The sequence below is a fragment of the Megalopta genalis genome, chromosome 1, assembly GCF_051020955.1.
Source record: "Megalopta genalis isolate 19385.01 chromosome 1, iyMegGena1_principal, whole genome shotgun sequence".
Classification (NCBI taxonomy): Eukaryota; Metazoa; Arthropoda; class Insecta; order Hymenoptera; family Halictidae; genus Megalopta; species Megalopta genalis.
The window spans coordinates 37,640,959-37,664,123 of NC_135013.1; the positions used below are offsets into that span (position 1 = coordinate 37,640,959).

The window sequence follows — 23,165 nt, forward strand, 5'->3', positions numbered from 1 at the left end:
GATTACGGTGACGGGTCGACGAAAGGAAGCTGGTTCCATTTACAAACACGATCGCCCGCTAAATAACATTCAAGATTCATTGAAAGAGGAGCTAATTTACTACACGATCCGAGTATTATTCAGTTTTTTCTTAGCCGGACTCGGTATTGCAAACAGGTATGCTAGGAACGTAATTTCGAAGTTTAAACAATTTCAATGAACAAATTCTTGAAATAAACTTTGGACATCATAAAATGATTTAGATCGTGAAATATATTGCGATCTATCAGTATCTCTTTGAAATTCTAACCAAATTATGAAATGAAAATTACATAAAATGTGTTTGTTACACAGTTATTACATTTACTATGGTTTTAGTTTCAACAATGGCTGTACCATCAGAGGATGTTATGAATCCAAGCCTAAATGATCCTGTAACCAAAGCAGTGGTGGATAATATAATGGGTAATTTACCCACAAAGAAACCTTTCGTTCGGTGTGACGATTGCGATCTATCATTTACAAGTCAAACAGTGTTAGATACACACTTACAAGGTGCCAGACATGCTAAACAGGTATGTAGAAATGGTACTATGAATAGTAAGCAAAAGACTATTGAACCTTAAGATAGAATGTAAAGTTATGAATGGTAAACAAAAGATTATCCAATTCAAATATAAGAGAAGGATGAGATCAGAAAAAACAAAACTTTCTTGCAACTAGATTCGTTACCATTTTTTCTTTTATAGATCAGATCAAAGAATATAATGGCAACCCTTGAAGAAACAAAAGTGGCATTCTCAAAAGATGAGGAAACAAATGGACTAAAATGTAATGTGTGCAACGTATGCCTAAACTCTATACAACAACTACAAACGCATTTGAATGGTATCCAAATACATCAAGGTCTGTTTTATATTGTCATGTATACAAAAAATTGAAGAACCATTTTAATTTCTAGGGAGCCGACATAAAAAGAAAGCAATGAGAGGTAATAAAGCCTACTTACTACGGAAATCTTTATATGGGATTAGATATAGTCGCACGACGTGCATTGATAAGATAATTGAAAAGAATGTGGTTGTGCTTATCTATTGCTTAATTTTGTTTACATTTGCATGCTTGTTACTGCTACTCACTTTTGCTTTTCGTTTATTTTTATAAATTAATGCAAAGCTAACTAATTAATTTCTACATAGCTTTAACTTATACAATTGCTGCTGAGATGCTTAGTGATGTTTTCGCGCAGTCGTTTAATTTGTGAATCATTATTTATTTATTACTATTTATTATTATTTATTGTATGTTATTTATTTTTGTCAGACTAAAAGTGTATATTTATTATTCATGCCTTTGTGAACATATCGTGTCTGAAAGCAACTCGACCGTGAGTTATTTAGTTATTGTTATGATTAATAAAGTTGTTCACAAAATAATCGCATATGTCATCTATTCTGTTGTAATCCTTTTGCAAATGCATAAATTTCATACGCACCTTCTATCTTATTACTCGACTAACTCTTCATAGATGCATTTTTAATTTATTACTCCTTGGTCTTAATAAATAAAAATTTCATCAGGGTTTTCTTAAAATTTTATTGATATATAGAGGGAATTATAATAAAAGAAACGTTGAACACAAATTCTTGCATATGAAATACATTACAAGACAAAGACTGTGAATGCATACGTGTGGAAAAACATTTTAATAATGTCTTTTGTTGGAACAATTTCTATTAATGGTTGCTTTTTCCATAGCATGAATGTAGTGTTCAAGCTGATTTATTATCACACTTGACCGCTACAGCGGTTGTGATACATAGATAGTGTTGATCGCACATTGATGCTTAGGTGAGTGGAGTGGCAAAGAAGTTGGAAGTCCAGTGACATCACCTCCCATGAATACCCAGGACAGCTCTGCATCGAAAGACGTGTCGCTTTCGTGCAACATGTGCAACAAGATTTTTAATTCCCCAGCACAATACAACGTGGTACGTAAAATCAGAGTAAAGGTTTCTATTTGATGACTGTATGATAATGCAATTTAATTTTATATTACAGCACATAACATCAAAGAAGCACACTAGTAAGTTAAAGCAAGCTAAAATTTTAAAAAAGAAAAGGTTCTTTCCATATTGGAAAAAGCCTAAACCTGGTGCAAATCCCAAAAATCTTGTTCAATCGTTGTCAAATAATTTTGTACCAGGAGGTTTTACGAATCAAACATAGATAAAAATATATTAGAACCGATGCATCTATTTTAATACATACACAAATTTTTTACTTATGTTCTTTCAAGAGAAGAAACAATTTTAGGATTATTTCATAACTAATGTCAGTTTGATAATTATTTTAATTTTATATTGTTCATTATTTTCTTTTGCGAACATCCATAATTTTAAATATAATAAATTTTATATTTACTTTTGCAAAATATTTCTCAACACTTTCTTATATGATGTATTCAGTGCAAATATTTTGATCACCTTGATTTTTTACAAGTATATTTAATAAATGACAAAATGTTTAGCAAGCGACTATATAATGTTTGCGTTACGTATTAGTGAAATATGTTCAAAGTATTCATAATATCCTTATTAGTAGTCGAAGTAATGCAAAAAAATACTGATACATTGTATGAATGTATATATGTTCATTAAAAAATCACATAAAATAATGTTGCCAGCATTACTTCTCACCAAATGATTTCAAGAGTTTTGTAAGATGTATTGAATATTTTTTACATCTCTTTCTGATAGTTGCACAGGATCAGTCTAAAAAATACACAGTAAAATAAAATATTTAAATATTACTTTTTATCAAAACTTACCTCTGTTGAATAACTTCTTAATAATCTAGTGAGTTCAGTATTTTGTTTCTGTAGAAATTTTATTTCATTATTTAACTCGTGCCTTTGTTTTAGAACTAGGTGGTACTTCTTCAAACCACTTAGCAAATTATCCCAAAGCCTTTCTCTTTCTGGTGAAAAAATAGTTTTATATCTTTCCCAGAATTCAGTAATATCTTCATCTGTGATGTTTCTCGACACCGTGGCTTTCACTTTTATTTCTCTCTTGTCGATGGACACTGTGCTCTTCTGCTTCTTTACAAAATCGTATCTTTCTATAAACTCTTTTAAAGCATTCGCCACGAATACTGTTTCAATTGTCAATAAGTGACCATTGTCGCATACGAGTTGTCGTTTTGGTCCCCCAGTGGTTTCTTATGAAGATTAAAAGGTGTGATGAGCATATATTATTGGTTCTTTTTAAATACTAAAAATATAATTAATAATAACGTAAAATGCTTCATACCATCAGTGATTTCAACAATTCCTTTAGCAATACAAGAGGATGGAACTGGTTGTTCTTCGGATAGCGTTTCTATAGAGGGTGTTTCCGTTGTTTCCTCCTTACCCATTTCCTCTTCTTCTTCTTCTTCCTCTTCTTCTTCTTCTCCTTCTTCTTCTTCTTCAGTAGCCGGAAATTTGATGTCGTGCAATGCATCATGCATAGCTGCAATTAAGATAGTTTCTGGTGCACGTTCTTCGTCTCTGATAGGGGGTAAAGTGCTCCTGGTATAGAAAATATAATTAAAATCGGTAGGTCATTATTTTTCTACGTATACTTACCTAGATAAAGAGGCTTCAGATGCAGAACTTTTACGCGAAGAAATTCTAGATAAAGATGTAGATGAAGAAGTTATACTGGATTCTCCACAAACACTTGATGTGCTTACAGGTTTTTTTGTGCAAATGGGACAATTGGCGTATGGTAGAAAGAAGTTTAGCAAAAATTGAAGTTCCTCTTCGGATGTAATTTTTAAAGCCTGAAAATTATCAGTTACAATTCAACAGTTCTATTGTGGGAAATTCTGTCTTTCTAAGTTACCTCGAATACTTTATCCAGTCGAATCAGCAGCTTGTCTGCTTCAGAGTACTCTGATAATAATTCTTTTAAAGTATCTTCAACATAGTATTCACAGTGATCGGTAATTAATCTGGCAATGTGATTCAATAGACATCTTTCTAAATTCATCTCTGCCAACGTTCTCGCTGGATCGTATGTTTTGGAAATCATTTTCCTCTTCTTTGCGTCCTCCTTTTCTTGAAGCATACGAAAGTATCTGTTGATTGCAATAATCTCTTTAAAGATATGATTTCTGCTCCAATATCACCTTTCTTTATAGCACACATCGCGCCGCAGTAAGATCTTAACTCCTCCTTTCTCAATAATTGCATTTTCGGTGGTTCCCACTCAATTCCTAACAATTGTTCGTGAATAATTTTATCCGCTGCTAAAATCTGAATTGTTGAGATGATTTAAATAAAATTACATATCTCTATTTTTAATCAAGAATATTTATTATATACCTTATCCACTAATTCATCTGCAGTTCGAATGTTTAAATCCCAAATTTGCATATACTTTTTATCATTGATAGTAGCAATATTATTAGACTTTTCCTCCAAATCCTCTACAGCCTTTTGCGACTTTGCAATTTCAGTCGTCAGCTTTTGGATCTCCAATCTCGTGGACTCTTCTAATTCCGCGTACGTTTTTTTCAAATGATTGAGCACATCTTGCAGTCTAAAATTCAATTGAAATCATAATCTAATATAAATATAATTGTCATTACTGGTACCAACTTATTTATCTTTCTCTTCTGCTGATTTTTCACGATGGTGTTCTCTTCTTCCCGGCGTTTCAACACAGCATAATTATAGTCCAATTTTTCCACGTTCATCAAGCATAAAGCTTTCATGTTCTGCACCTGCTGCTGGAGGCTCTGTATCTCCAATTTAAAACGGATCTTCAGTTGCCTAAATTCTTCTTGGTGCTGTATTATCGCCTTCTTCATGTTCTCTTCGTATTCTTGCATTATAACCTTCTTCTCCTCCTTAGCTTCTACGGTTTCCTCTTGGTGCTTTTTAAACAATGCTTCCCATTTTTCCATGGAAGTTGCTAATAGCATTGTACGATCCGATTCGATAACGTGTTCGATAAGCGTTAGTTCGTTGCGATAAGCTTTCGTCATGTCACGTACCTAGGAAACAATTAAAGAATAATTAATAAGTTAGTTTTACAAGTGTACAAGATTGTAGTTTCCCGAGAACTAACTTGAGTTTCCATTCTCTCGATAAGCAAATCGATGTCATCGTTCTGCTGCTTCGCTTGGTCCGCGTATTTTTCATCAGCGTTCTCCAGTTCCTTCTTTAGCTCCGCGATTAGGGCATCCTTCTTCTCCAGGATCTCGTTGCACCTGTCCTTTTGAGCCTCCAATTCGTCATAAATATCCAACGGGTCTTTGCAGTCGAATATCTCAGGCCACTTCGCACTAATCTCATGAAATTTCTCCACATATTTTTTGTTCTCTTCCTCGAATACCTCCAACAATCTATTTCTCGTCTCCTGCACTTCTTTTCGTCTCTCCAATTCCCTCGCATCGTTGGCCACACTCACTGCAGTCACCTACGAATATACGATATAATTACTATTTTATAAGTAACATTTATTGTAAAAATAACACGGTTTATAACATCTGCTTGTAAGAATTTATTAGAAAGTTTATATTGCACGTACGACTTCCTCTCCTTCAGCTTGTAATTTTTCTAACTTGTCCAAACTATCAAGTATTTGCTGCTCGATAGGAGTTGTTTCCACGCTCGCAGCTTCTTCTACTTTCAAGGACCTGAACATGTATTTTTAATTAAGAACTTAATTTAATTGAATAAATAGATTAATAATTATGCCTACTTGGTTTGTTCGTCTATGCGCTTTTGAATTCGAAGTTTCCGGGCCAGCTTCCGCTCCTCCGGATCAGATGATAAAACAGATGGTCCCTCTGATTCTTCTACATTCTCGGAGAATCTCTCCATCGTTCCAGAGGGAATCATCTTCAGCGCGTAAAAATATACACAATTAAAACAATGCTTACAATGCTCGATGCTTACAAGGTGATTGCTGGTAGATTATTATTGTATTAAAATATAAAAAGGTTATAGAACGCGTTTCTGCGTGGCAATTGACTTATAGAGAAATTTTAGATATTTAGAACAAACAACATTGTTTGTTCGATAGAAAAACACTATTTCCATTTACTGTCGGTAACTGAAAAATAGTTTGGATTTCTAGCCTACAGAGGGCGCTCGGTGTTCAATAACGCGACTTATACTCTTCAATTAGAAATTAGAACAGGATGTTCACGGATGTTTCCGATATTGCAAAAAAAGAAAGAAGGTATTAGTAGATTTAGACTATTAGAAGCAATATGGAAATTTTTAGGAAAGGAGAAAATCATATTACTCGAAAATACTGTGGTTTGAAAGTTTAAATAACGCGCGGTAAAGAGCCCGTTGGATTCGCTGCAGATCACTACCATCGCGCCTTGGACACGACGGTAGAAGTACCGGTTGTCTCTCGTGGACACCACTGAATTAGAGGCTATCTTCGACAACACCTACACAAAGTAACGGTACTTTCAGACACTCCGCATAACAACGATATTTTCGATTATATAGCAAGTCCTATAAAGTTTCTTAAAAAACAGGAATGATTGATCTCACGTGACAAATAAATCGTCTTCGTGATAATAAAATAGCTTCTACTCCAAATTCAACGAAACTCGTCCGACTGTTTCGTTGCCACAACGTGGACAGAAGAGATGTTTCCAAATGTATAGCTCTAAGTTCATATATTTTCTACTTTAATAGGTGTACTTCCATTTAGAAGTCAGACATATATGTCATGATGTTGGATAAATTAAAATTTTGAATGAAGTTAATTATTATTTATACGTACAATATGTATACTGAAAGTGTTACTATTCGTTGCTAGAAAGTAGACGATTCATATCTAGATATGTAATCGCAATGTTGGGTAGTCTGATTCTTAAAAGTTTATAGATTATCTACAAAGACAATGTGTTTATTAATACTTCTATTTAAGACTAGTAACACATGGCGTGGGAGGCATACATGAGAGAATTATAAAAAGGATTATATTTGCATAAAATACATTTTACACAAATGAATTTCTACAAATACAGAAACACTAGCACAGAACACGCAATAGGCGTATCTCGTACAAGACGGTCATGAAATTGTCTCCGTTTTTGGACGTAGCGATTCGTGTGCGACAGAAATCGCTTTCTCTAGCCTCGATGGCGTGCCTCTAACCGACAAAACAGACATTCGGCATTGTCGTCGATAGAGTTGATTTCGTATGAGCGGACTGTCGTGAACCATGAAAAGAACGTACGCCACGAAAGGATAAACGAACAGTGGGTCTCAGTAAGTCGTAGCCACTACATCGACGCCATGAATCCACGACTTTGACGCGATTTTAGCGGAAACAAGATGGAGTACGACCAGGTCCGGCGATAGGTGCTGCGGTGCCCTATAATCTTCAACGTGTTATTACTCGCATACTTTCGTCAATGCAAACCGTAACCAGATTGTTTGGACAGTACACGTGCGCCAATAAAGTGGACACAACTGTATCTTGATTCAATTACCGCAACAGTTCCGCCATTCAGAATATTTCAAAATTTCTTTGAGAGTAGTTAACCAGTTACTTCTATCAATCACGTGCACTCCACAAACTTTTATAAGAGTTACTGTTCATACTTTTCTTCGTAAAACTATAACTAAGCATGAAAACACATTTTTTGTACGAATATTTAGAATAGCTTCGATCTAAAACACGAGACTAACCTGCTACCATAAACCGTACATTCACATGGTGTTTTCATTTCAAACGAAGCGATGTTAGACGTACAACCAGACATCTCATCCCGTAATATTTCGATCGACGATAGTCTGTCCGCACACAAGGCGTGCGTGGCCCGTTAAATTTTTCATCGGCGCGTAGCTAAACGCGGACGGAATATACCGAGGTCGGCCGTGCACGCGTTTGTTTGATCGTTACTTCCTTGATTAGAGAGCACGTCACAAAGTTAAGTACTTTTATTTTCGTAATAATCCGATTTTCCGTCTTTATTCCCGGTAGAAAGTACCGATGCCCCGGGTAATTGGCTGCTCCTAAACCGGCCCTGGAGCGAGCAAGATGGACGGAGAAAGAATGACGCGCGGAAGAAAGATGGCGGATGGAGTGGCGACGCCGGTGACGGCGCGAGGCAGGAGGAAGAGGACAAAGAAGCGAAAGAGCGCAACGATCGTCGGTTAGTGAAGGACCGAGGTAGACGGGGTGCTGGGCGATTCGTTAAGAGGGGCAGAGGAGAAAAGGGAGGGGAATAGAGGTAGACAGGGGAATAGAGAGAGAGAGGGGCGAGAGGCAGGCGAGAGAGACGGAGAGACAGGAGAGAACACGGACGAGAGGAGAAGCGTCGAGACGGAGAGAGAGAGGACCGGCTCGACAGGGACGAGCGCGGCTCGGGAGTTCGGGTTAGCTCGTTCGACCCGTTATCCCTTCTCTCCCGGAGTCCCGAGTCCTCCCTACCTGTCCTTGCTTCGATTCGAACGAGTCCCTCCAACTCTCTCCCCTCCGGGGACGCACGAAAACTCCTCCCCACCATTCGATGTACTTCACCGGCTGGCGGGCGACGATCGCGATTGCGAGCCGCCGCCGCCGCTTCTCCACCAAACCCGAGGTAGACTCGTTCTGTTCCCCTACGCGGTGTTCCCCACCACCGAGGCAAACAGCGATGCTAGCCGGCGAGCCTTCTACGCTCCCGCCACGGTGACGTCACTCCGAGTAGTGTAGTGCAGTGAGGAGGAGCGAAGTCGGCTCCATCCGCGTTACATGGCCCAAGTGAACGAAGCTAGTGCGTTTAAGGCGTACATATACAAGCGTGCATTGTAGCGAATCGAGTCGCCGATCACACACCGATATATACCCGTTTTAATTCGTTCGATTAATGCACGTTACGTGACAAGTACCGAGTAGTTACTCGATCGGTTGGTAAAAGGGTATCCGAGAATCCGCGGCGACTCGCTTTCACCGAAACATGTATTGTATTCGACGTCGTTCACGATACCGTTCCGAAACGAGATGTAACGTACAAGGCGAGGTGAATTAATCGAGTGACATGTGAATTATAAAAGAAATTTAAAAAAAAAAAAAAGAAACGAAGAAGTTCCGCTGAGTGAGTACACATCGTAAATATAAGGAAATTAAAAGAAATAAAAAAAAGAGGAAGGAATATAAAGTAGTGTCGTGCCCGCGGTTCTGAGAGGTTCGCGCGTTTTAAATTTAACCAAGGAAGAAAACGCCGACGGTTGGTTCTATCGTCCGGTAGATCGATTGTTTATTAGTGGGGTTTTCCGGGAATAGTTCAGGCGGTTACCGTGGCCTCCTTGTTCTCGGGTGTTCGGCGTGAACGAGGCTGTACGAAATATTCCCGTATATAATCGACGCGAGTGTGATTATGCTCAACAAATATGCGTTGGGATGTATCGGCCGCCCGACCGCGTTGTGCTCGGTGTGCTTGGTGTGACGTGTGATTAGCCGCCTTTCTTCATACGCGATTCAGTGGTGTACGATGTGGTGTACGGCGACGGTCCTGATCTTTATAGCCGTTGTCATCAGTGGTGTCCACTATCAAGGCTTCTCCTCCTCCTTCTTCTCTTCGTCTCCGTCGTCGTCGTCGTCGTGGTTGTTGTTGTCGTCGACGTGCGTCGCGACGCAAAAATTTAATCGCGAGAGCCCCGTTGCCACCCTCTTCTATCGGCCGATCGTTCCACAGCGCTGCCCTGACGACAGCACTCGTCCTGCCTGGGGTCACTACCTTCCGGCTAGTGACTAATGTTAATCTGTTTGTTGCCAGTGATTAAATTGAGAGTGTCCGAAGTGGGAGGAAGCTCCTTCGTTCGTCGTGGTATACACGTAACGGTTCCTTCGTTTTCGTCGCGTGTGAGTCGCGAGCCCTGCCACGAGTTCCTCGTGAATCGGATAGGAGATCAATTCTATGTCGATTCGGATTACCAATACGCCACGGATCCATTTGATTTCTGCTCGCGTGAAACAAAACAAAAATTGATATAAATATTGTATATATATATATACATACACGCATACATATATATATACGTATATCTATATCTAAATATTAAAAAAAAAAAAGTATACATATAGGGAAGAAGCAGGAGAGGCTTCTTCGGCCGACCCGCTGGCGGTATTGAATATCGGTGGTGTGGTGAGAGTGACGTGATTAGCGTCGGGCGAAGTTGTGTGTCGTTGTACAGTGCCGCCAAACGATACCACAACATCCGATCCCAAATGAAGAGTTCGGAGCAAAATGGTTAGAGAGACACGTCACCTGTGGGTTGGAAATCTGCCGGAAAACATCCGAGAGGATCGCATACGAGAACATTTCAAACGGTACGTATCCCCCTTACCTATGTTTTCATACCTTTTCTGTTCTTCTATTTTTTTTCTTTTCATCGCATGCCTTTCAACGAAAGGCACCTTACGTAACTGTGCATGTGTGTGCCACCACGGGTACAACTAACATGCACACTTACGTGACCACACGTAACTGCACGCATGCTAATTATACAAGAAACATAGTAAAATTCGAGGCATGCCATTTGGCAACAATCGTGTACGAAGCGTATGTACACGGTCCTGTCTCCCGTGTGTTTTCGTTTACAATGTATCGTATACCTAGGTCGCGTTTAATATACACGGACACGGACCTTGAGACTCCCAAGATTTATGGCCTTTTCAATTCGCCGATGTTTCCAATTTACCCTTAGGCCCATGAACCAAACGAAAACATTGCAGGTGGACTACTTCAATTATCTTTTTATGCGTTTAAGGAAGCTGGGATATAGCTTCGCTATTGTTGCTGTAGTCCGGGCGCACGGTCAACAATATTGTCCCCTAGAATTTTACGACTGCACGGTCGTGGGCTGTGGCTGTGTCTGCCAGGGCTTTACTCCTCCGTCTGCCAGCCAATTCAGAATGTAAAGTGCCCCGTGTTATTACGATGTTCCATGACCTGTAAATGAACGCGACGAGGAAGAGAGAGATGCAGCCGTTTGTTCGTTATTTACAAGCTGTTTGTTTATGTCTAGCATAGAAGGTGGGGGAAGGGCGCATTATCAGTTTCGTTGAAACCGGAATTCAAGAGCACGTAAGGTGTCTACCCGATGTTTTCGACTCCGTACGTAGACGGAGGATTCTGAACGCGTGTGTCCACACACCCACGCTTCGTACACACGCACGAGGAGAGACACGCATCTACACGCGCCCGCGGGCCAGCGCGTGTACAAACGTGCGATATACGGAGAGCCTTGGCTCTGTCTCTCCTCTCCTCGTAGCGTGAGCGCGCCGTCATTTGTTTTTTCCCCGAAGTAATAATAGCTGAGGACAGCCATTTTGAGAGCTCGCAGCGGCACGAAGTTATTGTTCGACAGTGGCGCTCAAACCAGGGATCCGCGCGCCAGGGCACGCCTTAGGCACGTTTTGCGGAAGAAAGCTATGATTCTGACGGTGAACGATGTTCATTTTATTAATGTTTTAGCCTGCGGCGTGCCCATTGCCGTTTTAACGAGGTTACAATTGTTGCTGGGTGTCTGGAAACGATTATGGGGAAAAAATACTTTGTGGAAATTAGGATAGGCGAAATAAACTAGTTTTCTAGTTTAATATTTATATCTTGGAGCTCGATATTTGACTTTTCTTGATTTTGGTCGTTTAAAAATTGAATTTCGTTGTCTCAAGTTATATAATGGTTTCTTATCGAGACGCATTATACGTTTCCTGTATTTTTGGAATACTTAACGAACACTTACGTGACTACGAGGTCATTTTCTTACCGGTTAAACTTATTTTGTAGATATTATCGTGGCGTAGGCACAAAATCGTACTTCCTACAGCGTTCATAATTTTATTATAAAACATTTCAAGTAAAACCTGTGACGTTAAATCATTCTATCCACGGTATCGTGGAAACAGTGATTCTGTGATTTATGTTAGACGTATTCGCTCGTTTAATAATATGCAAGTATCCTGCATGAATGAAGTAGACATATTGTATACAAAGGAGCGGCTCTAAAATGCATGTAGAATTGTTAAAGAGCAAGTATCGAAGTAGGAAAACAGAAGTGAAAACTAACGGTGACGTTAGCAAAGTGACGCTCAACTTGCGGATACTTATTTGACCGTTCGAGACAACAGACTATTGAGTCTTCTTCTTGTTATAATCCAAGATACATCGTATTTTCAGGCATTACCGTTTCTTTTATCCACGAACTACATATAAGATTATAAAAATGTACTTCCAATTATATTTTCTACGACTTCTCTACTGAACAGTGCAGTGCAACTGTTGCTAAATATTTTCTAGAGTACATTCCCGCTTGTACATTTCTTTATTCCTTAAAATATCTTTCTGTACTACATTTTTTGCAGCATTCGATTATTCTATACTAGTACGTTAGTGTTTCTGATCTACTGAATACGAAATATACTGTAAATAGTGTATTTTATATAAAATTAGTATTTCTAATTCATGTTAATAGTCGCTAGGTTGACTGCATTAATCAAACTACACAAAGAAATCTTTAATTTCCAGTGAGGTTGGGCATGACCTTGCGATGTTTTCAGCAAGGACTTCCGTTTTCATTGTACTGTTAATTTTTCTTATCGAAACGCACGCACGTCGGTGAATATTCGCATCACCAACGGCGTTACATTTTACGTGCCAGCTGGCGATACTTGGTTTGTACACTGGCTTCGGTCTTACGGTCGTCTACCGTGCGTTATAGCCTTAAAGGTTCGTCCTTAAAATGGCGGGTGGCGTCGTTACGCCGTTGACCTCTCGTTTCTCGAAACCGTCGGTACGCGGACCGTGATATTTCTCCCGACGTGTCTTCAAACTCTTTCCATTATATTCTCGTTTAAAAATAGTTCAGTGAACCTCCCAGTGACACGTAATATTTCCGAAACACATACATACAAGTATTTCGCGTACCACATAACCTACAACGTCTCGTTCGAGAACAACGTGACAGCCTTGCTGAGCATTATGTAAAGATAATTACAGGTTTAATTTGATTTTACGCGTACCAGCCGGATTGGAAGGTCTACAATCGTCGTCGTAACAATCGCCGAAGGTAAAAGAATAAAATTAGCGAAGTAGTGACGAACACGGTGGCGCAGAAAAAACAATAAATCGAAAATAAAGAATGCTGTCGTGTCTCGCATGTGCCCCGCAGAAGTCCGTGGTTCGGTTCGAAGGTCTGTTTTGAAACGCACAGCCGCTGCACTCTTCTGTGTACGGTACGTGCATCGTATTCTGGAATCGCGCGTTACACCCACTCGCTGAAACGTACATTTCTCCTGTGCAACCAGACACGCATAGAGCGCGACGTATCACCGAATTTCTCTGCGCACAATGTACACGAGAGAGAGAGAGAGAGAGAGAGAGAGAGAGAGAGAGAGAGAGAGAGAGAGAGAGAGAGACATAACCGTATCCATCGAGTGTGCACATGTATATATGTATACGCCTCTGTGCACAAGTAATATGCACACGTATCGCGTTCGCAATTTATGGTCACACGGAGATAAGAGTATACGCAGCTTTCCAGCACACAGAGCCGTGCCCGGCTCGTCGTGCACACGTACCACACACACCTACGCTACGCGTTGACCAAAAACTCGTTTTTTATTTCTCTGCGTGACATAAATAAATACTCCGGGTAATAAATCTCGCAAAATTTCGTTGAACACGGGTTGGATAGTGTTGGCTCGGAAATTTTTCTGAGAAAAACTGGGAAGGACTTTTTCGGGCCAGGCCAATATTTACAATTTCCGTGGGTGCGTGTGCGACGGGCACGTCGGTGTATTGACAGAATGCTTGAGAATTCAAACGTGTGTGAGCGCGCACGCGTACATATATGTGTGTGCGGCGGGTTGCCGGCGTATTTTGTTATATTGATCGCGCGTGGTCGACCACCTCCCCTTCTCCAGCCTCACTCTCTGCCCCATCTCTCTCTCCCCACCCCATACCCTACCGCGCCCCTGCACCCCATGCTCACCCCACCTAGCCGTTCTGCGCCTCGTCCTCGTGTTCCACTCGACGTCACCCATCCGAAAACCTTCGACTCTTCGACAACCTCCAGTCACACGTATTTTCGTGTGTGGGTGCAAGCTACGATGATATACGAGCTGTCACAAATATGTATCCAAGTTACATAGCTCCTATGTGTGCGAGAACTCGACGGACCCGTGTGTGCGCGTCGATGTTGCTTCCTTATAGCGGCAATCGAATTCCTCGGTTCTGCAATCAAACGCGTCTTAACGCGTTCGCTGCCGAGCGAGTACATATTTCGTTGCTTTCGTCTCCGGACTTGGAATTGTCAAGATCAGAATCACAGTTTCATGAGAAAATTTGCTGCCGGTCAGTATTGACCCAGTCGAAATGTACCTACAAATTAAAGAGCACAAGATATGCGCACCGTCTTATTGTAGAATCCGAGCATTCTGAAATAGATATCTCGCCGGCTAAATAGAAATTATTCTCGAGGAATAGGTTCTAGCTATATGGCCGGCTCTAGAGCCCAAGCTATAAGTGTTCGAATACCCTTATTTGGATACTCTGGTTAGGCTATCCGGAAGCACATGATACTTAAATATTTTAACAAATTGTCCTATTTTACACTTTGCTGAGAAGTTCTCCAGTCTTTCTAGAATAAAGATTTGTAACTGTTCCATGTCTGCACCTGGGATAATATTTTCGTCTGCCGCCGGCACTTGCTTCTTAGCTGTAAACATAGCACCGCGGCAGTGCCGCCGACACTTATCCATCGTTTTGCGTATTAGAGCGTTCAGAGAACAAATTCTGAACAGCTGCAAGTACTCGGCACAATCTGAAGTCCAAACGTTTGAACTGTTCTATGCTTTTTGCTAGAAAATGTTAATCGCGCTCGTCATCGGCGGTTTGGAATGACGATCGACAATGGCGTGATCGCCGGTGGACACGGAATTGCATCACACTTTTCCCCAATCGGCTTTCCCGGCGTAAAAGGGTTTCGGGATTCGGCAGACCGAGGTCTCCCGAAGAACACCTGCTCGGAGAAAAAGCCGATACCGCCAAATTTCTTCATCCGTCGACCCTGGTCTGTGGTACGGTATCTGGCAAGCGGCCGGCATTGCGTTTCAGATCGAAACGACTTCGTTGCCTTCTCCTTCGTGTCTCGCGGCAGCAGCGTGTCTCTCGGTTCTCCCGACGTTGCCGCGTCCGCGCCGGTCGTTTACGCGTTGCTGGCTCGGCAACGCCGCATCTTTTGCCCTCTCACACGGCGAACACGACCGACTGAGTTGGCAGCTTGGTAAACGGACCACTCCGTGTACTTGCCTCGATCATCGTTCTGCGAACTCGCACATTAGTTGGTCGCCCGTTCTTCAGCCAGAGAGATCCGAACGGATAGTTTCTCGTTTCCCAGTGTTGGCGAAAAAATCATACCGCTTTTCAGAAAAAAAGAAAGAGAGATAGATAGAGGTCCATGGAATATCTAGTATAGCACAGGATTACGGTGTTTCGTACGTAACGGAAAATTGTGTGAACAACGTACAGTGATCCGTTGCTGGGTACGCCCTTGTTCGAGTCGAAACAATGAAATGTCGCAAAAGAAAAAGTATTTCCGTAACAGTCTCTGCCGGAAGCAACGATTCGTCGTTGGTTCGGCACGTACGGCGAAATTTATCGCTTCAAATACGCCCGGAATATTTCCAGGCCCGGCTGATCGTTCTCCGCATGGGTCAAAGCGAACCGTCCATCGCTGGCTGTCGACTCGGATGGTTTATAATGCGTCGAGTGTGTATAATACTTATAGAATAATGCAGTCTATGCATGTCTCCGCATAATGCCAGGATATACGTGCGCCTGTATGCGCGAGGATACGTGCATAAACGTGGACGTGTAGTCGACGTATGCTCTCGGAGGGTTCTTGGCCGCGTAGAACACACGACTGACTTTCACCGACTAAGGCGCCGAGTTCACAAGGGAGGTGGACAGCGTACAAGACGTTCCGAAAACATCGGTTATCTACGGCCTATAACTCCTATGGATTGTCCAGCTTTTAGAGCATTCTGTGGGTCCCATTTCTAGATTATTCGAGACTTTTCCTCTGCGAACTTAATTCGGGAAACTTAGCCAACACAATGCTATCCAAAATACAGGTTAAAGGATAAATAAATCCTAGGCGTACCATACCCAAGAGGGTATGGTACTTATATATTGAATATAATATAATATCTTTATAATAATTATAATTATAATATTATTATAATAATTATATTTATATTATTGAATTTGAATTATTATACTAATATTTGAATACTAAACCTATCGGTCACAAAAGATGTCTGACATGTGTTGCTTTAGAAAAATTCCAAGGCTGAACTGATTTAGACATATTGCCATTTTTATTACAACGCGGGTTTGAATTGAGAAATTTATTCAATGTTTTCCTATGGGAGACTGTGCGATTTCAATAATTTTAGGCCTAAATCTACCAAACAAGACAAAATCGTCAGCTACATGTTTTTAATATTGCTGAAATTATAAAAACTATTTCATAGAAAATCATTGAATACATTTTTCAATTCAAGCATACATTGTAATAGAAATAGAAATAAATACAATCTTTTCGTCGCTTTAAAGCAACACTCGTTAAGATAAACTTAAACAATATGTTTAACCCTTTTAGCATCGAACGACGATATATCGTTGCGCCTCTGTTAGAGCCTTATTATACTCATCACAAAAGATCTGCGTTTAAGTATAACTTCATAAAAAGTTAAAATGGTTCATATTCGATGCAACACAAGTGAAAAAATGTTTATTAGATCAACTTTTTGTTATATCTTATGTTGTTTCGTGCCGAGGGTCTGTATATGCCAGAGTGAATCTTTCACGAATTTCAGGAAAGTAAATGTTGAAAACGATAGCCAATATAACCCGCGCCCGTTATTTTCGGAAATACCCGGTCCTAAACATTTGCCACCGAACATATCCAAACCAATAGAATATTTCGATTTATTTTTTACGTACCAATTTCTGAACATGTTGATTTTTTCTATGTGCAATTACGTTTTGAAAAAGAGAAATTACTTTGTACGATTTTTATTGTCTTATACTTATGTTATTCTTATGATTTTTAACAAATATCGAAACTTCATTGGTATTGATTTATTCTCCATTCCTTTCGCAATATGCTGCTTTTTGAATTTTGTAAATATCACGCCTACTTTGGTTTTTACGAGCATTTTCGCAAACCTCTACAAATTCGCCGATTCGGCCCGGTATTCTTCGCCTAGGTACGCTTCTTTCGCTCGGTGCTAAAAGGGTTAAAATAAAACACGTAGAACCAGTCATTTTGACCAGCATACTATATTTGGCGTTATTAAGTGCTCCATTTGTTAACGTAAGATGAAGGAAGTTTCGAAATATGTATATATTTTTTATCCCGTTGACAAAAGTTGTATGCGACAGGATTCCAATATTTTGGATTTATATAATCTTGCAGTTTGCAGGAAGTTCGTAGCTGTCTTACCGCGAGTTACCCAACATATTTGCCGTTTTTCATCAGATATTATTTTTTGCGCAGTTCATTCCTCTCGACGACATATTCTAATCCGTTTCTTTCTAGTATCACGACCTCCTGCACAGCGTAATGTATTGAAAACTATTCCCCGATCGGGAATTGAATTACAAAAATCTTTCTTGTATCATTCACCCCCGTGCATGCCGCCGTTCAGTAGTATAAAATCGAATGGGTCAAGTATACCGTTCAGTGACCCTGTTTAATAGTTGTTAAACGTGAGCGCCCCCATTTTTCTTTGAAGCATGCTGCATGCGCAAATAACGGGACGAAACGTTTTCAGTGTACCTGGCATTTTCCTGGCAATTCCGTCCCGCAAAAAAAAAAAAAATAGAAATACACGACAAAGACTCGCCGTGGGATTTGTTATTACATCGCAGTGGTGTTAAAAAATATCGTACGGAAATAATTTAGAAATAAGTTTCTGAAGAGTTTCTTGTGTATATACGTCGAAGCATAAACCTTTTCTCGAAATTTCTTTTTCAGGCGACCAGCGTTCCAATTTCTATATTAGGAAAAATATCCAATATGGCCGCCCCGCGGACGCTGGTCCCAGCATTCCAACGTCGCTCCATGGATTCCCAAACTCGTTTCGAAAAACGTTCCGAGTTCTCGAGTGCGTTCTATGGCGAACCTTCTAAATTTATAATTGACCTTTCGTTGAACGAATAAATCTGAATATTCTGGAGCGACGAAGTTCGCAGAAAATTGTGCGTTTAGGGACATGTTCGACGATCAAACCCCTTATTTTCCAAACACCTTGTGTGCACACTTTCGCGAGCACCTCGCTACGGTGTTTGTCTTCCTCGAGTCCTGAACCCTGCGAGCCAACCCTAAAAATAGCCTGGGCACCTCGAACACCCCAGTTGCTGAACTTCAACGTTCTCACTCCCTCTCTCTCTTTCACTCTTCGCTACAATGTGTAACGTTCGCGTTGTTTCGTATTAATAGAATGCTTTGCGAACTTCGAGGTGCAGGAAACGCACGCGATAAGTCGCGCGAACAAACCCGCTCCTGCGGCGCGCGGGCGATAAATGCCCGTCACGACGCCGGGCCAATTCTTTCAGCCCTTTTTCCCGATTTTTTTCCCCCGGTCGCTCGTCCATCGCAACTTTTCGGTTCCGCGAACGCCGATGGTTTTTGTTAGTCACGTACCCGCGCCACGGAAACGTGCTCGAGTGACCCAGAGGGCTCGCGAGAAATTGTAGATCTGGAATCGATAGAGTTCGCAGGCGGCGTTGCCGGCTGGTGCGCTCCTCGCCAGCCCCCGCGAGCCGGCAACGCCGCGCTCCCCTCGTTCTTGGGGCCAGCCGGAACGTACACGTTTTTGTAGATTTCAAGGCCTCTCCATTCGGATTAAAAAAATAATCCCTCCGCTGCCGGGCCCCTATATGCCGACTTAATTGTATCGCATTACGTGTTCGGAACGTTTGTTGCTTTCCGTCCCCCTTTCCCCCAGGAATTCTTACTTATTTTTCATTCGTCCGCAGTTTCGCCTATCTGCCGGATCTGCCTCAGATAATAATAATAATAATTCCCTAAGAACACGGGGGTATAATAGGTCCGGCGTGATTTCTGATAGAACTTCTTTCAGGTCTGGTTTAGTTTTCCTATTATATTTTATAACTCATAATTAACACGAAACCAATTGAGACTGTATTTATTTATTTTCTATAGAAGAGTCTGCATAATTTCAACAACTTGAACACAGAACATATTGTGTTCGTCAAAATGATTCGTCACACATTTTTTCTGTAAATATTGTTTTAATTGTAAAGACACTCCCACAGGAAATAATTTCATAAATATCTGAAGAGTTAAGCATACATTACGATGAAAGTGGCGAAAAGTCTATGTAAATTCAGTTTTGTTATTTTTATAAAGAAGCACACGTTACTCGCTTTTAGTACTTGGCAGATTCAGTGCTAGTACATGGTTATATTATAGTTAACGTGTGTAATCTTGTAAGAATGGCAAGCTTGAATATATCTAGCTATTTTTATTGCACTATACATATACGTATTTAATCATTTCCTATGAAGTATTCTTCATAATTTGTACAATTTTTGAAAAAGAAATATGAAACCGGTCGTGTCGACCGGCTTGGTAAGTTCAATGTAAATTATATTCTATTTAGTCCTCCTTTAGCAATGTATATTTTAATCACTCGCCGAGACTGAGCAGGACTCGGATCCTTTTCTGGGCATTGTCAGTGACTGTCGACAACTAGCAGATCCCTAGTCGTTTCGGGTGGAAAATGAATGCGTAACGGAGCCACGAGGTTAATATATGAAGAAAGAACAAAGGAATCTTTCTCACCGCGTGTTCGGTTGATATTTTTCAAGCGTCGGAATAAGTAGAGCGGGGCTCCGTTTGAAACGCCTCGAGGGGCCCGGTAATCCGAGATCCGGAACCAGCCCGAGACATCCGGACTGGGGAAGGGCCCCGGGTTCTCTCAGGGACAAAGGGAATTGCCATAATAGATCGGTCAAATAACGACACCATCGCCTTTCTTGCTTGCGAAACCGCGCTGCGCCGAGCCGAGCCGAGGATTCTACTTTTTACTCCAGGGCATAGAAATATCGATGAATTCAACCGAACCGAACATCCTGACAATAAGTCACTTATTCGTACTGCGGATCTCTCCGCAAACCTGGCGCTATTTTCGTGAGCAACCGTTTATGAGGGTCGTTCAAATTTATTGCCAGTCGTCGCAACTTCAGGTAGCGCTGACAGTTTTTTTTTTTTGGTAACAACTGCTCTAGCACTGTCTAAATAGGAACTCAGTTTGCTGAAGAATTCCTTCTCGGTTTGGTAAACTAAATGGTTGTACGTCTGTTGTAATTTATTCTAAAAATAATTCAATATGTAAGTAATACTACAATTCTGAAACATATTTGAAAATATTAAAAATAACGAGCACTCGCAGTACCTTATAAAAAAATAGATCGACACAACTGAGAAAACCAATAGCAGAAACCAACAGCGAAAATTGACTGAGAAAACCAACAGCGAAAATTTTGTCCAAAGCAAAAATCGTTAGAGTTTCGAAAAATTTTTTACAGCTACTTGAGAACTACTGCAAGAATACAAAATATTTTCACATTAAAAATTGGATACAGTGTGATCCAATTGAGAGAAGCTACAGCACAAAGAAGAATAGACCAGGGAAATTTGTTTTATAAACAAAACAAATTAAAAATTCTGTAGGGTCACCGACAATATCACGAGATCATTCTGGAGTCAATAATGGTAAAATTAAAAAACTCGGAACTCGGCATTTTGATAGCTCCGATAAACCCAGTGTTTAAGGTCTTACCGCTGGACTGTGGACTTTATACATTTATGGCAAAAATCTGGACCCGTCTGCTCGTGGAGGTGTATTTACTTTGACGATGTTTGACGGCTGCTCTGGATGGTATACTCGATTTTGCGTTTGCGAGGGGGAAATAGGGGAACTAGGGCAGTTTTCCAACAGGGTTGAATTGAATAAAATGTTATAAACATACAATCGCAAGGCAACAGTTTAATGCTAAACCTACCGCGCGAGCATTAATTTTTTTTTATACATTTCCCAAATAATAGGGATTAACACTGTTAAACAACGAAAATTCTTTGATCGTCAAATAATAAATAATTAATTTCAGTTAATAACTATTACACCAAGGCTATTCTATTTGATTCATTCTGCATGTCTTCATATGAAAGCTACACCTGCGTTTCTGCATTATACAATGTTTTATTTCAATTTTTATTTTACAGGATATTTTGAAAAACTATGTATATTATTTCATCACATTTCTCCACTTTCTGTTTAATGGAGTTAATTGATTTGGCAAGTGAGCGGCTGAAATATGTCTGACATACGTTGCTTTAGAAGAATTACAAGACTGAATTTATTTATGTATCACGCTGTCTGTATTACAACGTGTGTTTGAATGAAACAAATTGATTCCAACAATGTTTTCAATATCTCAACGATCTTAAAATAAAATGTGGTCGTTCTGACCGGCACGGCAGTGCCAAAATACTTCGTTTTGGACGGAAGACAACAACATGGAGTGCCACGTCAGCTATCTCTCCTGATCTGCGATACACAGATAAGATTCTGCGAATAAAAATGCCGCGCACCTGTATAAATACACTCGGTACTTATTCCGGTGAAACATTTCTGGTTACCAATATCGGTCACCCCGCTACGCTGACCGCGTAAAAACTCGGAAGAAGAATTCTTGCAACCGTGGGGATGAACAGATAAAACCTTTCTGCACCGAGTTACATTGCGCAATAGGTCGCAATTCAACCCTGTTGGAAAACTGCCCTAGTTCCCCTATTTCCCCCTCGCAAACGCAAAATCGAGTATACCATCCAGAGCAGCCGTCAAACATCGCCAAAGTAAATACACCTCCACGAGCAGACGGGTCCAGATTTTTGCCATAAATGTATGAAGTCCACAGTCCAGCGGTAAGACCTTAAACACTGGGCTTATCGGAGCTATCAAAATGCCGAGTTCCGAGTTTTTTAATTTTACCATTATTGACTCCAGAATGATCTCGTGAGATTGTCGGTGACCCTACAGAATTTTTAATTTGTCTGCAAACGTGCAAATAAATGATTCTAATAATTCTCAGCTTTATTCATTAATTTTTCAAAACATATTTTCGAAGATACTTTTTATAGGCTTATTAGTCTTTCTTATTGTTCCTAGTGTAACAGCAATTTATTCAATGTAATTTCTGTAAATTAAGTGAAATTAACTCACGTTTAAAGCTACAATGGGTCGAAATGACCCAGCAACCGCAACCTAAAGGTTAACTCGTGCCAAAGAACATTTTCTTTTACGAATTTGTATTGAATTTTTGGTTCTTTTATATTGTGAGAATAATGAATAAGATTTTCGTTACCAAGATCCTATTTCAGATCTCCTTCAACCCCATAATGTTACTTATACCGAATAATAAAAGTGGTTCGTACTATGATCATGGCTGTAAAGATACATTTAAGAGGGTTTTATAAGTTGCATTTATTCCTTGGCATGAATATTACAATAGGGATCACTAAAGGTGCATATTTCATTGTCACTTTTACAAAGAGACATCAAACAACTGCTTTTAGTACACCGTGAGCCTATAGTGTTAAGCAAGCACTTCGGTTTGTCTGGGCTTAGAAACGTGGCGAGACCAGTTCGCCTAAGTCGTCCAGGTGTGCACGGCGCGATGCATCGTCGCTAGGACGAGTTGCTTTATCTTTTTCGATTTGAACGTCTAATTACAACGAACTGCGATAGATAGAGGATTCTGCATACAGGTTTACAGCTTAGGCCAGTCCGATGAACAGGCAAGGCAAGGCAGGCAAAGGCAGCTCGACATGGTACACCGGTTCACGGCGAGCCGGCAACGTCGCAGGCCGTCCGTTGAGAGCCGGCAACGCCGCGGCAGCTATTATGTAACACCCGGCAACGTCGCCGGGATACACAGAGGGGCGCCGGGAGTGAATGTCGGTGGGGAGAATAGGGGCGATGGGGAGAGTCGAAAGGTGGGCGGTCGGGATACCGGCGAAGGGAGCGAAGGGTGCGAGGGGACGGGGGCATTATATACGGTAGGGAGAAAACGGG

At 40.7% G+C, this 23,165-nt stretch overlaps 3 protein-coding genes across 8 annotated transcripts in view; 2 read left to right on the forward strand and 1 right to left on the reverse strand.

Moving 5' to 3' along the window:
• The first annotated feature begins 18 nt into the window (after positions 1-18).
• LOC117218699 (zinc finger protein 346) lies at positions 19-2,656 on the forward strand. 2 transcript variants are annotated; one of them, XM_033467248.2, is made up of 6 exons: positions 19-156; positions 358-554; positions 729-885; positions 941-970; positions 1,831-1,970; positions 2,041-2,656. In XM_033467248.2, the coding sequence occupies exons 2-6, from the start codon at positions 366-368 to the stop codon at positions 2,206-2,208; spliced, it is 684 nt and encodes a 227-aa protein (XP_033323139.1). In that variant the 5' UTR covers positions 19-156; positions 358-365; the 3' UTR covers positions 2,209-2,656. The 2 variants fall into 2 exon arrangements, with proteins under 2 accessions (XP_033323139.1, XP_033323140.1); XM_033467249.2 differs by having other exon boundaries at positions 729-867.
• On the reverse strand, positions 2,319-8,386 carry LOC117218714 (dynein regulatory complex protein 1). The gene is made up of 12 exons (XM_076527615.1): positions 7,694-8,386; positions 5,736-5,875; positions 5,562-5,670; positions 5,100-5,450; positions 4,628-5,025; positions 4,352-4,568; positions 4,156-4,282; positions 3,870-4,084; positions 3,611-3,807; positions 3,294-3,553; positions 2,810-3,201; positions 2,319-2,753 (listed from the first exon to the last, which is right to left on the reverse strand). The coding sequence occupies exons 2-12, from the start codon at positions 5,873-5,875 to the stop codon at positions 2,688-2,690; spliced, it is 2,472 nt and encodes an 823-aa protein (XP_076383730.1). The 5' UTR covers positions 7,694-8,386; the 3' UTR covers positions 2,319-2,687.
• Positions 8,387-8,681: 295 nt separating this feature from the next.
• LOC117218712 (uncharacterized) overlaps positions 8,682-23,165 on the forward strand; it is a 151,947-nt gene continuing 137,463 nt past the window's right edge. For all 5 annotated transcript variants that reach the window (XM_076527592.1, XM_076527607.1, XM_076527599.1 and 2 more), the window contains exon 1: positions 8,682-10,319. In XM_076527592.1, coding sequence (XP_076383707.1) covers positions 10,237-10,319 — 83 coding nt within the window. In that variant the 5' untranslated portion in view covers positions 8,682-10,236. The remainder of the gene's footprint in view (positions 10,320-23,165) is intronic.

Bases quoted from the DNA above. Each gene is read 5' to 3' on its own strand.
- LOC117218699 (XM_033467248.2), top strand. From the start codon at position 366: ATGGCTGTACCATCAGAGGATGTTATGAATCCAAGCCTAAATGATCCT. The intron at 555-728 runs GTATGTAGAAAT...TTTCTTTTATAG, and splicing joins GTGCCAGACATGCTAAACAG to ATCAGATCAAAGAATATAAT. The intron at 971-1,830 runs GTAATAAAGCCT...ATTGATGCTTAG, and splicing joins TAAAAAGAAAGCAATGAGAG to GTGAGTGGAGTGGCAAAGAA.
- LOC117218714 (XM_076527615.1), bottom strand. From the start codon at position 5,875: ATGATTCCCTCTGGAACGATGGAGAGATTCTCCGAGAATGTAGAAGAA. The intron at 5,671-5,735 runs GTAGGCATAATT...ATACATGTTCAG, and splicing joins CGCATAGACGAACAAACCAA to GTCCTTGAAAGTAGAAGAAG. The intron at 3,554-3,610 runs GTAAGTATACGT...TTTCTATACCAG, and splicing joins TCTGAAGCCTCTTTATCTAG to GAGCACTTTACCCCCTATCA.